At 44.7% G+C, this 22,686-nt stretch overlaps 1 protein-coding gene across 14 annotated transcripts in view; it reads right to left on the bottom strand.

Moving 5' to 3' along the window:
- KIF21A (kinesin family member 21A) overlaps nucleotides 1-20,019 on the bottom strand; it is a 150,471-nt gene extending 130,452 nt beyond the window's left edge. For 7 of the 14 annotated variants that reach the window (XM_075927460.2, XM_075927474.2, XM_075927496.2 and 4 more), the window contains exon 1: nucleotides 19,681-20,019. In XM_075927460.2, coding sequence (XP_075783575.1) covers nucleotides 19,681-19,724 — 44 coding nt within the window. In that variant the 5' untranslated portion in view covers nucleotides 19,725-20,019. Of the gene's footprint in view, nucleotides 1-16,905; nucleotides 16,994-19,680 lie in introns of those variants that run through there. The other 7 variants (XM_089778659.1, XM_075927532.2, XM_089778660.1 and 4 more) reach the window with 2 other exon arrangements.
- Nucleotides 20,020-22,686: the final 2,667 nt, after the last annotated feature.

Below are 22,686 nucleotides of genomic sequence, written 5' to 3'. Positions count from 1 at the left end.
GCTGGTGACCTAGGGCAGAGAACTGGGGTATAGAACTAGGTGCGGGGATTTGGGTTGTGAGCTAGGACAGAACTGTGATCTGGGGCAGGGGATTCGGGTGCCAGAGGGGATATGGGTACTGGAGGGCAGAAAATGTGGGTATGTGGAGTAGGGGGCAGGAGTGGGGGGCAGAGGATTGGGGAAAGGGGGGCTGGGGTACCAGATGCAGGATCTGGTCAGGAGACTTACTAGCCAGCAGCTGTTCCTGAATCAGCCTCCCTGCCTGCCCTGCACAGGCTGCAGCCATGTGCTCTGGGCCCCTTGTGCTTCGTGGCTGCCTGTTATTGAAACAGGTAACTCCTACTGGCCAGTTTCTGGCCAGAAACTGGCCAATGGGATTGTGCTGGGGGCGGTAGCAGCTCCTAAAGCTTTCCACCCTCCCCTCTGGACTCTCAGTTTTTAAAGAAAAAGCAGCATTTTTGAGTTGTATGTGCATGGGACAAGGCAGGCGAGAAGCCTGCCTGGGGTTCCCTGCATTATCCATGGGCTGGATCCAATGGTTTGGCAGACTGGATATGGCTCATGGGCCATATTTTGTCCAGACCTGGTCTAGTCAATGTAAGAGCACGGATGACAAAAAGTTGACTGAGGTTCAGTTCAAACAATGGATAACTGATGTTGACTAGTTAGTCAAAGCATCTAAATTCACAGATTGAGACAGATAGGATCGTTATGTTCACCTGGTGCAAGTTCCTGCACACAGGCCATACAACATACCTTTAGTAATTTCTGCTTCAGGCCCACAACTTTTGCTGTCCAAGACATTGGTCAAAATTGAGCTACAAAATCCAAGCTACCAGCTACCTCTAACCATTCAACAACTATGTCAGCTGAGATGAATAATGTTATCACTTTCAGTCTCTAGATTTGAAAATGAAGAGCAAAGACTGAAGCCTCGGAGTCAAGAGTTTCCTAACCCTGCAAGGAATGGTCTGAATGAAGCTTATCATTGTCAACATTTAAAGATCAGTGAGAAGCCCAACTGTTCATTAATGGGAAAATGTATTCATGATTATAATTTGAAACACAGAGTTAATACTGGGAGTATAGATAGTGTAGATCACTTCCAACCCAACATGAATACAACATTTTTGGACCAGTTTTTAAAAAGCATTTTTATATACCATCATAATTAAACACCAACAATTTATTCGTCAATACTACTTTAGTCTTAACTCAGCTGTAATTTTTAGAGCTCACTGAATACCAATCCACTTCTGCTGAATTCACAGTAAGCTAATGAAGGTCAAAACGGCAATTCAATTGTTCATGAGTAATGTGTTGACTGATTAAATCAGACAGAAATGTACCTATACTGCATGGATTAGACAGGTGTCGTGCCCTGTGACCCACTTTTTTCCCCACAGCATGTTTAATGCAAATCTTTCTCCCTTGTCTCATGTCTAAAACATACACATATTAACAGATATCTTCCTTCCTAGCCCCTCCAAAAGATACAAGAAAGGTTTTATTTTCCTTGGAGATTTTCTAAACTTCCAAATGCTTCAACTATTATGTTCATTAAAAAAAAACTTCTTCAGAATGTACCAAAAACACAGTTTCATTTATCGCAATGACTAACATTTACTTGAAAAAGACTATTTCAGTGATTCTTCCACGTTGCCAATAAAAAGCCCTAATCTTGCAAAGTGAGGTAAATGGACAAAGCCTCCTTAGAAGCAAAATGACAGAGGTTCAGCTACATGCACTACATTCCAGAATCAAGGCCTAGAATTAAGTCTTCCAAATACAGTTTAAATCAGGAACTTTTTTGGGTCAGAGGCCACTGACCTACAGAAAAAAATCAGTCAGGCAGTCAGGAGCTACACACAAATGAGAAACAAAACAAAACAAAAACAAACAGTCCTCAGCGCTGTGGGCTCTCCTATGCAGGGGGGAGTCCCAACCTCAGGGGCTGGATCCAGGCAAGCCAGGGGCTTTATCTGGCCCCAGGGCCTTAGGTTCCCCAACCCTGGTTTAAATAAACAATTAAGAGCTTTAAATTCCATTAAAACTGAAGCAAATCAGAGATGAGAAATGTGGCTCATCATGGAAAAAAATCTAATCTGATACTTCACGTGCACCACAGGCGCAGGATTTGGGCAAAGCAATTACACACATATGAACCAGAAAGTTTTATTTATGTCTGCTCCCGTAACTAATTTTTAAACAGAAATTACCACAGGGCTCATATTTTGTTAGCAGCCAACAACTAATTATCAGAGGTTTTAAGATAATTGTTTTTTTCTTTTGATAGTGTATTATTTATTATTTATACAGTGCCACAGGAGTTTCTGGCACGCTACAGCCACATCTTGTCCCACAGGAGTTTGCAACGTAATTTAGCAACAATAAAGCAAGAAATTACAAGGAACCAGGATACATGGAAGAAGCACTAGAAAAAAAAGAAAAGAGTTGCAACAGGGCCTTTAGCTCAGTTTATGTAACTACTCTCACCCTTCCCTTCTTTCTTTCTTTCTTTCTTCTTTTTTTAAAAAGTTATGTTTTCAACTCTTACAGTTGTAAGGATAATAAAAAATATGTCAACTGAGCACATCCTGAGTGATGCCTGACTATATCTGCAGATAGCCTGTAACAACATTCTAAAAAAGAGATTCTTAGCTTCAGATGCTGGGGTCACAACTGTTGGGGGAGAGGGTCACAAGGAAGTTTCAAGAGAAGCAATCACACCACTCTTTCTTGTTGCTTAATGGGAAGGTAATAATGAATGTAATGAGATTTATTCACAATATTTATTTGTTTCATGTCTTTTAAAAAGAAAAGTATAAATGTTATTTCTCTCTTCACTTCACCTTCTCCTCCTCCATTTTTCATCCCTCAAGAACAAAAGCATTGACTTTCTGAACCACTGCTTTACTGTATGTCAAACAACCCCATAGATAGCACCCAATCACAGTAAGGTGCTTGTCCCTCTTCCTCCACCTCTTAAAAGTACATACAAAAAGAAATTATGCAATAGGTAAAATGTATTCCTGAGCCTGCTTGTGCTTAGCATATGATCTAAAACTAAGGACTAGTGGGTTCATTGATTTTATCACAGCAACAGGCATAACTCTTTTTAATATAAATGAATCCATTTTTGAAAACTAATTATACTCACATAATTCTTTAGACATGAAGAAGTTACTCATCCTGTGCAGTAACGACTGTTCTTTGAGGTGTGTCCCCCCGTTGGTGCTCCACTCTAGGTGTTAGGCTCATCCTGGCACCGCAGGTCGGAAATTCATCAGCCGTGGTTCAGCTGGACCACACATGCGCGGAGCGTTGCATGCCCTTCGTGCTGTTTCTGAGTCTGTGTGCGGTCCGGCTCCCGCCAGTTCCTCCTAATCGGATCACCCTGAAAGACGTAAAGAACAGACTCCGAAGCGGGAAGGAGGGCAGGTCGTGGAGCACCCATGGGGGGAGGGGGAACACCTCGAAGAACAGTTGTTACTGCACAAGGTGAGTAACTTCCTCTTTAGGTAGTGTCCCCATGGGTGCTCTACTTTAGGTGAGTACAGAGCAGCCACCTGGTCTACGGCGGTGGATTGGAGCTAAGACGTCTATGCTGAGGAGAGCACTGCAGGGGCCAGTGCTGAATCTCAAATGATAACATCAATCACATAATGTTTCACAAATGCTATGTCCGAAGACCAGGTTGCCGTGCGGTGGGTATCTTGCAGTGGGACGCCTTCGGAGAAGGCCATCGATGCGGCCGTCACCCTAGTGGAGTGAGTTTTCGTCGAGGTAGGTATTGGTTTATTGCGTATTAAATAACATCATGCGTTGCATTTAAAAATTAGTTTAGAGATACGTCCCTTGGTTCGTCTGTCTGTGCATAGTAGCAGACATTGTGACTGTCAGAAGGGGAGTGTTCTCTCAAGTAGAAAGCCAACACTCTACAAATGTCTAAAGTATGTAACTGGGCTTCATGGCCGGAAGTATATGGTTTGGGATAGAAGGTTGGAAGTAACATGGGCTCGCTGACATGGAATTCCGATCTCCCTTTTGGTAAGAACTTAGGGTGGAATCGTAATACTACGATTATTACTCCCTGATTGGTAAACAAAGTGTAAGGTGGGGGCAGCCGAGAGAGTGGCCAGCTCACCCACTCGCCATGCTGAAGTAATAGCTAGAAGAAAGACGACTTTCATCGTGAGTGTGGCCATGTCACAGGTGGCTAGGGGTTCAAACGGTGGGTTTGTTACAGTGTCCAAAACCAACTGCAAGTCCCACAGCACAGGAGTTTTTCTGTGCAGAGGGTATAGATTCGCAAGGCCTTTTAAGAATTGTTTGGTCATGGGGTAAGTGAATATTGAACAACCTTCTATAGGTTGTCTGAAGGCAGAGATCACCGAGAGATGAACCCTGATGAAAGATAACGCCAGTCCCGACTGCTAGAGGAGCAGTACATAGTCCAGGATATGATGGATAGGGATGGACTATTGGCCGTGCACCAAGAATAAAAGCGACGCCACTTATAAAGGTAAGTCGTTCGTGTGGATTCGCATCTACTGTGCATTAACATATTTCACCTCTTGAGATGACTTCCACTCAGTGGAACAAGCTAGGAGCCACACTGATAGGTGTAGTCGATCAATTTGGGGGTGTATCATGGAGCGTCCTCATTGCATCAGCAGGTTGGGTCGTTCTGGCAAGTGGTATGGAGGCTGTAGGGACATTTGTGTAAGAAGTTGAAGCCAAGTCTGCCTGGGCCAAAATGGGGCTATAAGTATGACTGTGGCCCTGTCCATGGCTATCTTCTCCAGTACTTTTGGAAGAAGTGGAATTGGCAGAAAGGCGTAGAGTAGGCAGCGACTCCAATCCAGTAGGAATGTGTCCCCAAGGGACTTCGGTCCCAGTCCTGCTCTGGAGCAGTATTTCAGACACTTTGCATTGAGGTGTGTTGCGAAAAAGTCTATAGTGAGGTACCCCCATCATTGGAAAAGAAAGAGCGTTACGTCGCAGCTGAGCTCCCACTCTTGCTGGGAAAAGAAGTGCCGGCTAAGGGTGTCGGCGATGGTATTGTCCTTCCCTGGTAAGTATGTATTGATGATGCTGATGCCTTGGCGAACATACCAGTTCCACAGCCGTGTGGCTTCTGCACAAAGGGATTTCAACCTGGCTCCACCTTGACAGTTGATATAGTAAACTGGTCGTGTTGTCGGTAAGGAGTTGGATCGTATGGCTGCAAACTGTGGGTAAGACTGCTTTGCAGGCATTGAACACTGCCCTGAGCTCCAGAAGATTGATATGCTGAAGCGCTTCTGTCGCGGTCCATTGTCCTTGTGCATGTTCTCCTGCGCAATGAACTCCCCACCCCAAAAGACACGTCTGTCATAATTTGTATGGTCGGTTGTGGACAGTGGAAGAGAATGCCCGTAAGCATGTTGGTGGAGGAAGTCCACCGTGCCAGGGAGTGTCGCACGATCAGGAGCACCGTCACTAGCCTGTGAACAACCTGATTGCCCAGGAGGTAGTTTGAAGCTACCCAGTGCTGTAGGCATCTGAGATGGAGCCTCGCATCTTCTACCACGTAAGTTGTGGCCACCATCTGCCCCATGAGTTGCAAGCAGATGAGTATGGAGACTGTGGGGCTGATAGAGATCGTAAGAATGAGGTCTTGTATCTTGTGAAATCTGGCCACAGGAAGATAGGCCTTGGCTGTAGTAGAGTCAAGTCATGCCCCAATGAACTCGAGACACCTTTGGGGCGTGAAAGAGGACTTCTGGATATTGACTACGAGGTCTAGGGCTGCGAATAAGTCCCTTGTGATGTTGGTGGCCCTTAATGCCTGGCTGTAATTGGGTACCTTGGGTACAATCGTCCAAGTATGGAAATATCATGATACCGTGATGATGCAGATATGTGGCGACTACCGATAGTGTCTTGGAGAAGACCCTGGGTGCAGATGATAGGCCGAACGGAAGGACTCTGTATTGGAAGTACTGTGTGGCTATGACAAATCTGAGGAAGCGTTTGTGCGCAGGATGTATCGTCATGTGGAAATAAGCATCCTGTAAATGGAGAGATGTAAACCAATCTCCCATATTCAGGGCTGGAATGATGGAAGCTATTGTCACCATCTTGAACCTGTGTGTCCATAGATATCGATTGAGCTGTCGAAGGTCCAGGATCAGTCTACATCCCCTGATTTTTTCCTCAGTGAGAAAGTACGGAGAATAAAACCCTTTGCCTTGAAATTGTTCGGGCACTTTCTCCACTGCCCTGATGTTTATGGGATGTAGAGCCTCCTGCATTAGGAGAGCATTGTGAGATGGATCCCTGAAGAGGGATGGGAGTGAGCGAGAAGTAGGGGGAAGAGAAAGAAGCAGTATGGAGGAGCCTGACGTTATTAGCTCTTGGACGCAACCATCAGTGCTGATGGTGAACCACCTTTGTTGAAACGGTCATAAACGATGGTGAAAAAGCTTCTGCAATTCTGGTTCAGATTTTAGGAGAATGGTCTTCAGCCCCTTGACCATACCATCAAACTGGCTGCCTGTTGTTGTGAGGGTGAGGCGCCCTACTCATCTGCAGACGTCGTTTCTGCTGGCACGGTTTCCCCATTGTTGGGGCTCATATTGCCTGTATCTAGCTATGGTGTATGAAAACGGTCATTGCCTGTAATAAGGCGTATAGCGTTTACGGTGGTATGTTGGTGTGTACATACCGAGCGTCCTCAGAGTTGTCCTGGAGTCCTTGCCTGAGTGTAGGACTTGGTCGGTATTCTCAGCCAACAGACTCTGTCAAATGGCAAGTCCTCTACTTTTGCCTGCAGTTCTCTAGGCACCGACGCCATCTGGAGCCAGATGATCTTCGCTTTACCACAGATGTTGCTGTGGTGTGAGCTGCTGTGTCAGCGATGTCTAATGATATTTGTAAAGCAGCCTCTGAGGCAGTATAGCCCTCATGAACCACTGATTTTAATATTTGACATTTGTCCCCTGGCAGGTGTTCTAGCAGCGTCACCAACTTTGAATAATTATCAAAGTTGTGATTGGAAAGGAGAGCAGCATAATTTGCCATCCACAAAGTCAGTGTAGCAGAAGAGTAAACCATCCTTCCGAAGAGGTCTAAACGTTTCGCATCTTTATCAGAGGAAGCATTTTTGTACTGTGGGGTTTTAGCTCTTTGTTGGGCAGCGTCGACCACCAACGAATTCGGTTGAGTGTGTGTGAATAAAAATTCCTTCCCTTTAGAGGGAACAAATTATTTCTTGTCCACCCTCTTATGTGTTTCTTGGGAGGTAGCTGCTGTCTGACAAATGTCATTTGCAATTTCCAGAATTTCATCATCTATCGGCAACGCCATTCTATTCTTCTGTGACAGTTGAAGATTCTTCAGAAGCCGGTGTTGCTTCTGTTGTACTTTGCCCAGTTGTACCTCTTGTGACTCCACTACCCTTTTAAAGAGGTCATGAAATTGCCTAATATCATATATCGGGGAAGAATCCCCAGGGAAGACTGCATCATCCAAGGAGGAAGAAGACTGGTCAGTCAGAGACTCCGCCTGAACTTGGGTGTGCTCTGAAGTAGATGTCTGTTGCACCTCCAGTTGACGTACTGGAGCAGGTGCATCTCCTGAGGGAGTTGGCAGTCTTGTAGATGGTTGAGGCGGTGTTGGTAATCTGACACTGCTATGTAAACGTATTACGAGATGTGTCTTGCGCAAATGCAGGAACCAAATATGTGGGGGACACTGGTGTCTGCGGTGCTAGTGCATCGCGTGAGGCCGATGCCGTCTGAGTCTGTGCCGTTCGGCTCGGTGCCAGTGGACTTGGTGCCAAGCTCGAGGTGTCTGAAGGGCTCATGGGCGGTGCTGTGGGTGGTGCCTGAGCACTCGGTGCTGACGGACTCAGAGTTGATCTTATCAGTGTTGGTGTCGGTGCCGTAACCGATACCGGCGCCTGGTGTACCCTTGGTGCCGACCTCACCAGTGCCATCGAGCTTTGCTTTCTCGGCGTGGGTGCTGAGTCAGCTCTTGAGACTGTGACCAATGCCGATTCCCTATGTAAGGTTGGACTCGGCTCTAAGATGATACAGCTTGTCTTATGCTTATGAGCGTGGCAGCTGACAGATGATCCAGACGTCCCCGGCTTATCACCTGCACTTACACGAGCAGAGGAAATGACTTATCGCTTGCTGATGTCCTTCCTGGGGCACCGGAGGTCTGGAGGGCTCGCTTTCAGTGGGCTGTAGTGCCTAACTGAACAGGAGCATTTTCAAGCGCATTGCACGGTCGTGTCTCGCACGTGCCATTAGTTTTGAACAGTGCGAGCATTTCTGAAAGATATGTCCCTCGCCCAGGCACTTAATACAGCTCGCATGTCCGTCTCATGCCAGCATTTCATCACGGCATGTGGCACAGTTTTTGAAACCGGCAGATCCCGGAATTTCGACTAAGTTAACTAAAACTGAAACTTGAATCTAATGCTATACATAACTATATATTAACTAATTAGAAGAAACAACAAGAAATTTTTTATAATCGAACTATAAGAGTAACAGTAAGGTAACGACTAAAATTATGACTAAAGACTAACTTTGAACTAATTATTTACAGATTTAAAGATAATTCTAGTGAGACTGAGAAGGAGTTCATTCTGCCTGCGACCGTGAACGGTTAGAAGGAACTGGCGGGAGCCGGACCATGCGCAGACTCAAACGGTGCGAAGGGCACACTGCGATGACGACGCACATGAGCAGTCCGGCTGAACTACAGCTGATGAATCTCAGACCTGCGGCGCCAGGACGAGCCCAACGCCTAGAGTGGAGCACCCACGGGGACACTACCTGAAGAAGAATAAGTTACATACCTCAATACAATTCTATGACAGATGGTACCAGAGATTAACTTTAAGAGAAATACAAGCTTTTTAATTTTATTTTTTACAATTTTTAGTTTTAACTATATAACCTAACAGTATTAGATCTGAACTATGGTTTTCCAAAAGACAGTAAATATACTACTGCAGCAGGACTAAAAGATTGCCTGTATCAATATTATATATGGTATTGCATCAAAACTCAGATAAGGTGCCAAATGTAACACACTATCCCATTAATATTTTGAAAATCAAACAACATGGTTCCTTCTGTTAATACATGTTGGGCTACCATAGTACAGAATCTAGTATGTTGCAGAATATTTTTTTTATAAATGCTGTCCCAGCAATAGCAAAACCTATTCACCCTAATATGTGGAAAAAAAACACATTTTTCAAAAAATTACCGCTGTCTGATTGAAAGGACCATTGCATTAACAAGGAAAGGGGGGAGGACAAATTGTTGTCACCTGGATCTGCAGATGGGAGAGTCACAAGACACCGGTCACTGTTCAATGGGTTTGGAGAACTAAGGAAGCTTAATGGTAATACAGACAAAGTTGGCAGGCTCAAAGTTTCTCATATTTTTTTTAAATCTGTTTGTGAACTGAATACAGTTCTTGCAGGCTTTTCCTTTTTAAAAAAAAGTCAGACAGAAAAATGTATAAATACTTTGTTTTCTTAAAACAAAGTAATCCACAACTATAATCATTTCAACAGCCTAAAAATTCAACAATGAAAGTATGCATAATGGTAAAGAACTACTATGGGGGCAAACACAGTAATTCCTCTCTCCTCCCTACCATCCGCAAATTGCCCATAAAAATGGCCATACTTGGTCAGATCAAAGGTCCATTTAGCCTAGTATCCTGTCTTCCGACAATGGCCAATGCTAGGTGCTCACAGAGGGAGTGAATAGAACAGGTAATCATCGTGATCCCAGCCTTGTCGCCTATTCCCTGCTTCAGAAAAACGGAGGCTAGAGACACCGTTGCTACTCATCCTGGCTAATAGCTATTGATGGACCTATCCTCCAAGAATTGATGCAGCTCTCTTTGAACCCTGTTAAATCCTGGCCCCCATAACATCCTCTGGCAAGGAGTTCCACAGGTTCACTGTGTGTTGCGTGAAATACTTCCGTATGTTTGTTTGTTTTAAATCTGCTACCTATTAATTTCATTTGGTGACCCCTGGTTCTTATGTGATGGGAACGAGTATATAATTTTCCTTATTTACTTTCTCCAAACCGGTCATGATTTTATAGACTGTGGAGGGAAATCCTTCACCTCAATCCACGTGCAGGCTGTGACATGGCTGTATAACTTCGTCACTTCCAAAACTCAAGCTCATGTTTGGACTAAGGGATGTAATAGTGTAGTCAATTAACCAATAGGCAAAAGCTAATAAGTTAATGCTATAGACTACACACATTTCCCTCCCTCCTCTTCCCCACTGCTTCACCAGTAAATTGTTTTTAACAGGATGGCCAGTGGGGATGTTAAATTTAGAATAACTGGCTAATCAAAGAATCAATCAATTAGCATCAACTATTCAGTTAGTCGATAAGCCTCTGCAGAGCTGTTGCTACACTTCAAAGGCAAAAGTACTGCGAAGAGCACAGAGCCAGTGGGGAACTCAAGTAGTCCCCACTGGCCCTGTGCTCCCTGTGGCGATTAAAGAAGGCAGCATCTCATGGAGCCCAGGATCAGCTGGGAATTCAGAATCCCCAGCTGGCTCCATGCGGTGCTGCTGCTTTGAAATGTCGTGGGGAGCCCGGTGTCAGGCTTCACATGGCATTTCAAAATGGTACCACATGGCTACCACTGGCTGCTGGCCCCACCCCCAGGGACTATAGAATAGTCGAGTTACCAATAAAAATTCTTGAGGTTACTCAACTATTCAATTAACCGATATTAACATCCCTACTTTGGACTAGAAAAGAGGTGTTTTTAAAACATATCAGCTGGTTATGATTAACCCTCAGCTTCTCCTGGGGATGACCATCACCCCAGATAACATTTAGAAAAGTGATGAGCTCTGTCTAAACCAGGTGCAAAGTCCTATTGAAAACTGTTGTCAGCTGAAATGTGTTAGCTGGTTGTGGTTAGTCCTACAGGTGCACCTCTAAAATCCTGGATTTCTGGTCCAACAACATCACTGGACCAGCATGACCATGGATGTTTCAGGATCAGAGAGTACTGACATGCTGCAGGAGGGTGGGAGCCCGGGAGCTGGAGCGAAGCTCAGCTGGGCTGCAAGGGGGGAGCCAGAAAGCATGGTGGAAGGGGTTTTTTTGGGGGATGGGGAGAGAACAGTAGCAAGGGGCCAGAAATGTCCCAAGTGTGTCGGACCAGGGAGGTCCAACCTGTAGTGTGAGAACATGACTTATTTTTCTAGGCTAAACATGACTTTAGTGGATGGTGTTTATATCCACATGGACCTACAACCACAAGCTGTATCTCCGCCCTGCTCTTTGACTCTTCACCAGCAGCCCTAATCATGTTACAGCAGAAAGGGCCATCACAGAGCAATCTTTGCAGTACAGAGGGCTTTGCGCACTACGAATGGCCTTTCTATGGACTACACCTGTTCACACCACCCACGTAGAACTGCAGCAGCTTGGCAGCATTTACAGCCTTGTGAGATGGCAAACTGGGTCAGCCTTTGACCCTCAGTAGGGAAACATTTCAGATACAAAATTTTAAATAGATTACAGAACTTGTTAAAAACAATAATTCTGAAAAAATCTGCATGCCCTTTTAAAAACCCATAGGCTAACACATAAACCTCTTTTAGAAAACAGTATTTAAAAAGCCCTGCCCGCACCCATTACCAAACTCCTTCACATGTTGAAAAGCCCCTTCTAAAGACCTACATTTACACAGTATTCCCTTGTTTAATGCTATCACCATAGCAACCTGCTTGAATGCTAAGGCCCCACTTCTGCCTTCAGTCACACAATGACTTCAAAAGGGTTTCACTGGTGTAACTGGAAGTAGAGGCCCTAAAAAAAATCTGACAGCTTTTATAAAAACAAAAAGTTTAGAGAAATTTTAAAGTCTCAGAAGGGTAAACAGTGTGAGTCTGTAACTTTAAAAGACAATGAATAGTCCTGTAGAACCTTAGAAACTAACATATATATATTATCATAAGCTTTTGTGGGCAAAACCCACTTCTTCGGAGGAGATGATTTTAGAAGTTTTAATCAGCCACAAACAGAAGTTACTATTCAACTATTCAATAATTTGCAGGGGGTGAGCAAAAAATCAAAAACATGAAGTGAAGTGGATGGTATGCTAGCAAGACGTATTAGGAGCAATAAATAAAAAATGCTAATACAGGCAGTCCCCAGGTTACATGGATCCGACTTACATCGGATCCCTACTTACAAATGGGGTGAGGCAACCCCGCACTAGCTGCTTCCCCCCAGCAGACCAGGGAGATACGAAGCTAGAGCCACCCCCAGCAGACCAGGGAGACGTGGAGAGGCTTTTCTCAGCAGACACCTCAGCTTGAGAATAAAGGACTGAGGGAAGTGAGGTGTGGGAGAATAAAACTGAGCTCTGGAGAAACGTTTGGCTAGAGTTTCCCCTACAATATGTACCAGTTCCGACTTACATACAAATTCAACTTAAGAACAAACCTACAGTCCCTATCTTGTACGTAACCCGGGGACTGCCTGTACAGGTTGGACCTCCCTGGTCTTGTATCCTTGGGACCTGACCAGTCCCGAATGAGGGAATTTGCCAGACCAAGGCAGGTCCCCTGCTGCTAGCTTTCTAGTCTGCTGCTGGCTCCGCTTTTGGCTCTGGCTGGTCACCATGCTAATGGCCCCATACAGGCTGCCTACCGGTAGAGCTCCTCTGCCATCCCATCCCATCCCCTTCCCTTCCCCCCCACCCCCACCTGCCAGGCTGGCACAGTCTGGTCCCCCTGCCAAACTGTCATGGCCCTAGATCCGGCTCTACCAGGCTGCTGCATGGCTCCAGCTTTGGCTCCAGCTCAACAGCGTGTGGCCCCCTGCCAGGCTGCTGGGTGACCCTGGCTTCCCAGTTCACACAGCCCCCATGCCAGGCTGCCACGTGACCACATCTCCCCTGCTGGGCTGCCACTCAACCCCAGCCCCAGCTCCAGCTCTTCTGCCACCCCCTTCACTAGGCTGCTGCTAGCCCCACTGGGCTCCCAAGGGCTCCCAGCAGCCAGCGCTCCTGCTGTCTGACTCCCAGCCACTGAGGCTCTCCGGCCTGGGAACATCCGTGGTCCTGCTGGACCAGAGAGTCCCAAATTAGGGGGATTAACCTGTACTCGTCAAAATAAAAATACATAGAGAACAGTGTTAAGGAAGGATGAGCTATTCAAAGGAACTTGGGTCATGAAACTCCCCTTATCTTCCATGGGAACTTTAAAACCTCACCCCTAAAGTAACATACAATTCAAGAGAAATGAAGGAACTGACACTACTAAATGGGCAAATTAAATAAAAAATTAGATTCAACTTTTTTTTTCCTTTTACGATTTCTGAAGCTACAGTCAAACTATTATTTCCTGTCCTTCAGTTAATGAACGGGCTCATGTTCATTTCACAGCAGTGGAGAAAAGTAAGTTTATTTCCTAGAAAGCATGACCATAGATTTCAGTATGCCCCCAAGAAATGATTACTTTCAACTTTCATAGGGTAAAGAAAGATTCTGCAACATTTGATGCAGATGGTATTGTGCGTTTGTGGACTAAAATGTTGCTCTTGGATGCAAAAAAAAAAAAGCAATTAAATACGCTCTCTTGAAAGTGGAGAAACACAGGAGAGCTAATAGGAAAGAAAAAATGATCTGAGAGGTTGCATTTTCTTCTTATGCATTTTTTTTAACCTCCCACACCTCCCTCAAGTATTTCTTGCCAAAACTTGACATTGGTGAGTGTATTTCTGTCTTTAGGTGTAAGTACAGTGGCTGCTACTGGGGACCAGGTTAGCTGCCGACAGAGGCTGCTCCATGGAAGGCGGAGCTGCCTCTGTCTGGAAGAGCTCAGACCCCTCGCGGACAGGGACTGCTACCACCCCGTGTTGCTGCCTCTGTACTGCAGGATGGCAGCACAGGGAGCCAGTATTTAAACTGGCTCCACTGACAGACCAGCTCCCTCCTGACACCCCATGCTGCTGCATCTGATACAGACACAGCAGTGTGCGGTGGCAGGGGGCTCCCCGGGAGTGGTGTTGGAGTGCACTGGCTGCCGGCTTCACCCCCAGAGACTACAGTTGAGTAACTAATAAGAACTCATGTGGTTACTCAACTATTCAATTGCCCAATATTGAGTGTACTCAGCTAAAAGGAACCCAGAGCTGGCCTGTGTCAGCCATCTTGGGATTGGACTGTTTCTTTGTTATGCAGATTTCCAGCTTGAGCTGGAGCATGAGACTTGGGACCTTCCCACCCTGCAGGGTTGTCAAGAGTCACTTATTCTTTGCTGTGTGGACATATCCAAAGGGAATTAATTCTCTCTTCTCTATGAACAACTGTCTTCTTAGTAGGAAATGCAGAGAAGAGAGGCTAAGAGCAACTCCAGAGGAAATGAAGGAAAACAGCTCCCAGTAAACCCCACAGATACTAAAGACAGATAGACCAGGTGGAAGAGGGGAAAAAAGGTGAGTGCGATGGACTTGGGTGATGAAATCAAGCATGGTGAAGATAACTGGATGTGCGCTGAAGGGAGAAGAAAAAAGATATTGGAGAAAAATGATGGCAATAGGAAAAGAAAATGGTAGGAAACAGCATTAAAAGTGTTGGCAAATCCTCTGCACAGAAATATAGGGAGGAAATGCTCCTCTCTAAAAGAAGAGATAAGTCCTCTGGAAAAGTAGAACAGTACTTTGTTGCAAAATGCATGTTGAAGATATTTAACTTTAAAAAAAGATATCAAATACCAGCTAAAGTCTTGAGTAACAGTGTTAATCAATCTACTACATATTTGAGAGAGTTCGTCTGCAAGTGACTCTGTCAGTTCGTTCAAGAACTCCTCTTAAACTGTAAGAGCTAGGACCAAACTTGATAGACAGCTTCCTCTTATAACTTAAGCAAGGTAAGGGTTTGGTTGTGCCTGGAAAATGGAATGTGCCCAAAATGGGACTGCTTATCAGAAAGAGAGATAAAATCACAAGGCAGTTGAAAGGAGCTGGTTAGAAGCGCACCACTCCCCTTCCCTAACGGGGACTGCCCCAGGCCCGAGCCTCCCACTACCCAAGTGCCCTTTAGGGAGGCCAGGGGGGTTATAAAGCTCCCACCATTCATACAGAAACATGTTTACTGTACTCCTTCCTCACTCTGGCTGGGGAGTGCAGAAGGTAGATGAACCTGGACCTGTTTCAGCGAGGGGACATGCACCCCATCCCTGGCTGTGCCTGCTGGAGCTGCAGCGGCCATGAAAAGGTGCTTCTCACCTGGCCCCAACCTGCTGCAATGGGATGGGATAGTTCTCTCACAGCAGGGCAGCCTGCATACTGAACCCCTTGCCCACAGCCCATTGATTTAAATGAAGAAAACCAAGAGTTTATAAGAGTTAATGATCCAAGCAATGTTGGGTAAACTTTCTAGTAACTCATAAATGTTCAAAAAATGCAAATTATCTAAATCAACGTTTCCCAAAGTGTGGTCCGCAGCCCAGTACTGGTCCTTAGAAAAAAAATGCTGGTCCTTAGAAAAATTATTGCACACGATCCTATTAATTTGTGTGATGGGGTAGCACCACCCCACACTGCCGAGCACAGCGGCATGGCCCTCTTGGAGAGAGCCCGCCTCCACGGGCATGCAGAACACCAGATGCAGAACACCTGGTGCCAGACGCACCAAGGGGAACCGGACACGGCCGATAAAGCAGACAGGATTGGGGCCAGGAGCGGGGGTGGAACAATCTGCTGGACAGGTGGGGCCAACAACACAATTTATTTGCATATTCATAATTTGTTTAATGAATATGCAAATAAATGTTACCGGTCCTCCAAAAGCTTGTGAATGGGTTTACTGGTCTCCAGTAATAAAAAGATTGGGAACCACTGATCTAAATTTATCTATTTGTCCACTCTTAGCCTGCTAGGTTTGAGCAGCATTTCTGAAACTGAATAAAACTAGGTACCATGTTTGGTACTAATTGTCACACAATATTTAGTTATGTCACTTTGATTAGATGACACTGGCACTCAGAGCAAAAAAGGAAAATTAAGTTTTGGCTTCAATGCATGCTGTCAATAATTTGTAAAATAAATCTGAGTTCCTCTTTCTTAGAGAAATCCATATTAGGCAAATCTTTCTTCCAACACTAAAACATTTTTATGAATTTCATGGCTTACTCTGCATAGACAATAGCACAGATTAATTTTCTTACATACTAAGGGCATTCAAAACTGTACTATGTACTACAATAGTTCCACAGTAACAAAAAGGTAGTTTTTACTTTAAAAATCGTCATATGATCATTATAATGGGTACTTTCTGATTTTTAACTGAAAACAAGCATGCCTGACAATTGTATACAGTAATGATCACAAAGACTAAAAGCAAAGCTCTTTGTGAAAATTGCATATAATCATCAAAATTGTAAATCAGTCTCTTTCAGTGGATGCTAACAATAGTGAAAGAATTTTTGTGGATTGCAGAGTTTAGCATTAATTACAAGATTATCTGCCAAAATACTTGCCAATCTCCTGCTTCACGAAACTGGAATATCTGGTACATCATTCACTACTCAATTATTATGCAAAAACTCTGAAGCAATTAGTGTGCAAGAGGATAGCTTAAGGGTTGTGATAATTAGAAAGAAAGGATCATTTTCCTTCAAACTACAGCATGTTATATCTCAATGTATGTCGTCAGTAGTCTGGAAAAAATGTCCTAAACACTTTACATTACATCCAAAGATTATAGAAAAAAGGTGGGCATGTTCTTTTCTGCAACAGCTCCAATGCAGATGTACCCTTTAAAGACCTTACCCATTTATGAATATAAACGGTACTATCTCGTTCCATTTATGAATATAAACGGTATATGACATACCAAAGAGTCAAGGAAACATTCATAAAACTAATTCAGGCTTCAACTCTACAATTTGCTGCAGCAATGCAGATCTTCCTTGAAGTCAGCTGAAACACACTGAAGACATGCTGCCCCTGTAAATTTGAGCAAGTACTGTCATTAGCTGAAACACTCCTTTATCAAAACGCTGGAAATAGAACTTAATGAGCTCCATTAATGGATAGTGAACTGTGGGATCATTGGCATTGTAGCTATTTTCAAAAAAATGGGATCAAAAACACTTTTCTTAGAAATCTTAAGAACACAGAGAAAAATCTGGTGCATGAAGAGTTAATTCTCAAAGGGAGGCATGGATAAAAGGAAGATGGGTGTAATCACTCATTATCAAACTGTACTGAGATTTGGGGATTAAGATGTTTGCTGATTATATTATGAGAATATACATTGCAGTATTTAAAGTCTGTCTGAAAGCCACAAGAGTCTTTAATTCAATTGCCTATTTATAATTCATTTTTACTAGCCTATTCTACACACATTTTTCTATCCTATTTTTCAAATATCCGCAAAACAAACCTATTGGTATAAGAGTCTTTATTTAGCACCTGGCAACAAAAACTATTTATTAAAAAAGTGCTATCCTGCAGTACAAATACTTCCTGAAAACAAAACATGAAAGACTTTCTTTTAAAAGGTGAAGCAGTTGTTTACTTACATCTCCGAATTACTTTTGTTTATAGAAACATCCTGATTACAGAATGGACTTTTTCTTTTAGTGTTTTTCAAGCAAAACATTGTTTGTCATTTTAACAAATTTGCTCAAATTAACAGGAAGAAATTTTTAACAGAAAATGCTATCGTAACTCAAATATTGATTTTAAGACTATGGTGGTTGGAACCCAAGTTGGTCATGGCCCCATTTTTAAGAGGGTTGCCAGTGTTGGCATTAGAATTTCTGGAGTCAGGTGCTAAAGTCTTAGCCACAACTATCCAGGACTAAAACCAAAGCCTAAGGGATCAGGGCTAGGCAGCAGGCTTAGGCTTCTAGCTTCAGCCCTGGGTGGCAGGGCTCAGGTTACAGTCCCCTCCTCAGCTCTCTGCCCTTGGTTGAAGCCCTGGATCCTCAGCACTATACCCCACCTTCCCCAAGGATGGCAGGGTTTAGGCCCCTTTCCCACAATGATGTAGTAATTTTTGTCTTCAAATTGCAGTGCTATAAAGTTTGAGAAACACTGGTACAGCACAGCATTCATCACCTCTCATTGTTTATGGGCATTGACTCTGCATTGAATAATAGATGACTCTGCATTGAATAAGAGAGTCATCCAGAGGCCCCTCATATGCATATCTACAATCAACAGCTAGCAACAGTGCTGTTGGGATAGTTAGGATCCAGCCTTTGCATCTTACGATTAGGCTCCTGATCATTAATGAATGAATTAATGAAAGTTAGGTGCATAGTAGGAGATCTGAGTATCCCCCAGTGATGGAATTTGAACTTTTAAAGTTGTATACGTTATACTACAGCTCTAGCATAATACAGCATGAAGAATTCATTTCATCATTCAGTATAATTATTTCATAGGATTGAAACCCAATTGACAGTTTACATACTCCCAAACAAAAAGGGCACTTTTTACAAGACTGTGTAAAGATATCTCAAGGCAACTTAAAAATTTATTGAAGCATTGTGAAACCTTTTGAAGTAACATAACTACATAAACTTCAAGATGTTCAGAAATCTTTCCAGGATTGATGCTTTTGCCATCCTAAAATATTACAGTTTTTAGAGTCCAATCCTGCACACAATGCTGATGCAAATAACAGCACTGAAGTCAGAGAGATAATATTAGTAAGAACCACACATAACTAAGGATTTGCAGGATTATTAGATTCATGGTTTGTGTGCAGATGTTTAAATCATACTGAATTAGTAAATGGTCTCACATTTTGTGAGACTCTAAATTTTCAACTATTCCTGGGAAACACTCAGTAAGAGATTGCTAAAGCCAATCCACTAAGCTGATACTTGTTTCAGGGTAAAAACTTCATTAATTTTTCAGGTAGTACAGTGATGTTGCAAGTTTCCATCACTAGAATCCTCTTGTCTTTTACTCCCAGCTCCTGTGTGACTAATGTATCCAGCCCAGTATATTCACAACACTGCCTGCATGTATTATGACAATGCATTCACTGGAAAGTAGTTCAGACAGTACATGCAGTAGGATTATTGGAAAATATAGATTTGTTCTTGTATTTGTACAGTAACCCTGCTTAACATTCGTTCACTCCCTCCACCGAGATCTCAGGTCCTGCCCGCAGCGGGCCGGGGTTTTCGCCAGTGCACTCATTCACTCCGACGGAAGGTCAGGTCACAGCAGCAGTAGAAAGTCGCACGTTTCCCAACCCGAGCCCCGCGGGTCATGAAGCAATACGGCGATTAAACGCGTTGTATCTGCAGGAAATAACCCGCCTCCCCTGCAACACCTGCAACCAGCGCCGTGTCTCGTCAGAAACCTGCCGCTGAAGCGGGAGACCCTCGATCCCTAGGGCAGCCCCAAATTTCACAGGCCGGGGAGGGCGGGGCGGAGAGCCGAGGGGCGCCCTCTGCCCTTGGAGCGCCACCATGGGGGGGGGCGCTAACACCCCTCCCCCACAGGCCTGACCCCGGAGGCGGCGCAGCCACCTGCCCGCACCGCTCCAGGAACCAGCCCACCTGGGGACCCGCCTCATGCACCGAGCCTCCCCCCGCCCCCGGGGCTCCGAGCCCCTTCGCGCCCGGCGCCGCCTCGCCCTCACCTGACCGCCACCCGCACCGAGCTCTCGTCCTGCCCCGCCGACATGGTGCGCGCGTGCGGTGGAGCCGGGCCGGTCCCCGCCTCTCCGGGCCAGCGCCGCCTGGCTGGCGGGGCGCGGGGCTGCCGCGCTCACCTCCGCTCTCCAGCCATTTTAGGCGGAGAAGGTGGCGCCGCGGCCGCGCCGGGAGGTGCCCCCGCCCCTCAAGCGCTCTCGGTCTGGCGGGGAAGCGAGCGGCCCCCTGCTCAGACCGGCCTGGCTCCCGCCCCCACCGCACTGACAGCCGCGGCGCCAGCCAGCAGCTCCTCTCGCGGCCGCCTCAGGTTCTCCCCAGCCGCAATGCGTAACCAGGCCCCTCCTCCCGCCTGGGCTGTGCCGGGGCGGCGCCGGAGAGCGGCCCCCAGCCGGGCTCCGCTCTCCCCCCTCCTCTGGCCTCCCACCCGCCCCCAGCGCTGGTCCAGGCTTTCCCGGCGGGGGGGCAGGGGCTACAGCCGCTGCCCAGCCTGCCCTCCCGAAAGCCACTTGCAGTTGTGACTCCCAGCTGGAGTCACGCACTGGGGCAGCAGAGCAAGCGGGGTTTGTATTGCCGAGCGCCGCTTGTGCTGCATGGTCATTATGCCATCACCTGCAGGGCGCCGCACATCTCCCCAGTTCTCTTGGTCATAGTCTGCTAAAGCTGGATGGAACCTGCACTCACGGCAGGACCAAGCACCAACTGTCCTACAAATTTGTTCCGAAGTTCCCCATCTAGGTGTCCCCTCATCCCTCGCACAGCTTTCTTAAACTGGTTTTGAAATTTGGAAACGTGGGGGCAGGATATTAATTGGGTGCAAACAGTTGCTAGGAAATCGTCAGGATTTTGCTTGAAACAATTCACACGCCTGAGCAATTCTGTCCACCAGAATAGGCTCATTTTTTGATTTTGTAATGATATGCTAGAAATCTTGCATAGCAAGTTGTGCTTTTCATTATGAAGATGCACACACCCAGGCCTCAATCTTGCACTGTGATCAGTGCAGAAAAAAAAAACTTTTCCCACGCAGATCTGATTGCAGGACTGGGACTTCAGAAATATATGAATATTTACAGAAACAAATCCTATGCCCTGAAAAGATTTCAGTCTATTAAAGCAGTACTGATTTCTTTCTCTGTGTTTAAACCAATCATTTTCATGTCCTATTGTTTCCTCCATTTAATTTAGAAACAGTGTTGACTTTGAAATGCTATTTACCTGCAAGTTGCTACACAAAATTATACTGCATTCTTTCCTTTATATTTATACCATCCATATTCTATGCAAAGAGCTCCCAGCATTTTACAAATATTAATGTTGTAAGCCACTTGATATTCCTGTATAAAAAGGATTATTGTACAGGTTGAACCACTTTTCTTCAGCACCCTCAGGACCTGACCAGAGCTGAACCAGAGAATTTTCTGTACCAACAAAGGTCAATATTGTCTAGCACCATTACCAATGTTTCCACTGCTTACTCTGCTTTTTTAGAAGACATTTAGTGGTAAATTAGAGCTAAACAACAGCACAGAATACTGAAAGCTAGGACTGGTGTCTGTAAACAAATTTTATGGGACCACAGGAAATTTGGCCACACCTATGATAACTTTGATAAGTAGACATCTGGCTAACAAAAATCTTGTTTTCATATTTATTTGAGAACACAGATTCTCTCAAAAGTAGTATGAATGTTCCGAGACCAGAGTATGCTGGATTAGACAGGATCAGCCTGTAAACAAAAATGGAGAGGCTGGGGAACTTAGAAGATAAGCCTAAAGCTACCCAAGCAATATGCAGAAGAGGCAAAAGAACCTGAATCACCCCAACCCTGTCTGTGTTTTAGCCACAAACCATTACCTAGATCTGTTGCCCTAGGGCAAGCATCTCTCTTATAACCCTTCCTTAAAATAAAAACAAGGAGCAGTACCGTGGCACCTTAGGCCATGTCTCCACTTGCCGCACTGCAGATTGATCTTCTGATGTTTGATTTAGCATTTCTAGTAAGGGCCCGTTAAATCGAATGCTGTGGAGGGCCTTAGTTGGTGCCAGTAGTCTTTTATTCACAAGGAGTAAGGGAAGCCAATGGGAGTATTTGCTCCCATCAACCATCCTTGTGAAGACTGCGCCAAGCTCAGCTTAAGGTGTGTCGACTCCAGCTACGTTATTTACGTAACTGGTGTTGCGTACCTTAAGCTGACCTTCCAGATCTAATATAAAGTTGGCCTTAGAGACTAACAAATTTATTAGGTCATGAGCTTTTGTGTGTAAAACTGACTTCATCAGATGAGTTGGAGTGGAAATTACAGAATCTGGGTATATATGAGAGCAAAAAAAGTTACCTAACTTAATTAGCTTCATTAACACTGGTCCTACAATTGACAGGCAACTTATTTTGCTTTTATATACGCTGGATTCTATAATTTCTACTCCAATTCCTTTGATGATGTGGGTTTACTCATAAAAGCTCATGACCTAATAAATTTGTTAGTCTCTTAGGCAGGGGTCTCCAAACTACGGCCCGTGGTTTTTGTCTACGGAAAAAAAATTACGGAAATTTACGTGTATCCTGCCAAGATCAGCCGCCGCTTACGTGGACGTTATGTTTTTACCGAATTAAAATAGGACTGGTGGGTTTTTACCAGTTTTTGCCCAAGGAAGACTTTCCTAATGTCAAAACTTTTGCATCAAGGTACCTTTCAACCTTTGGAACAACATACCTGTGTGAACAAACATTTTCAAGAATGAAATACGTGAAGAACAATTTGAGAACAAACTTGTCCGATGATAATCTCAGGTCACTGTTGATGTTAGGGACAACAAATCTAAAGCCAGAAATGTCTGCTATTTTGAAAGCAGGAAACAATTTCACCATTCACACTAATACAGGTGTTCATGTGTAGTGTATCAATGTGTTATTAAATAATAACTGAATAAAATAATATTAAATAAATAATTAAAAACAACATCCATGTTTTGATTGTTTTTTATTTGGACCT

The sequence above is a fragment of the Pelodiscus sinensis genome, chromosome 1 (assembly GCF_052426305.1).
Source record: "Pelodiscus sinensis isolate ZL-2025 chromosome 1, ASM5242630v1, whole genome shotgun sequence".
NCBI classification, from domain to species: domain Eukaryota; kingdom Metazoa; phylum Chordata; order Testudines; family Trionychidae; genus Pelodiscus; species Pelodiscus sinensis.
This window is presented reverse-complemented; position numbering and strand designations above follow the sequence as displayed.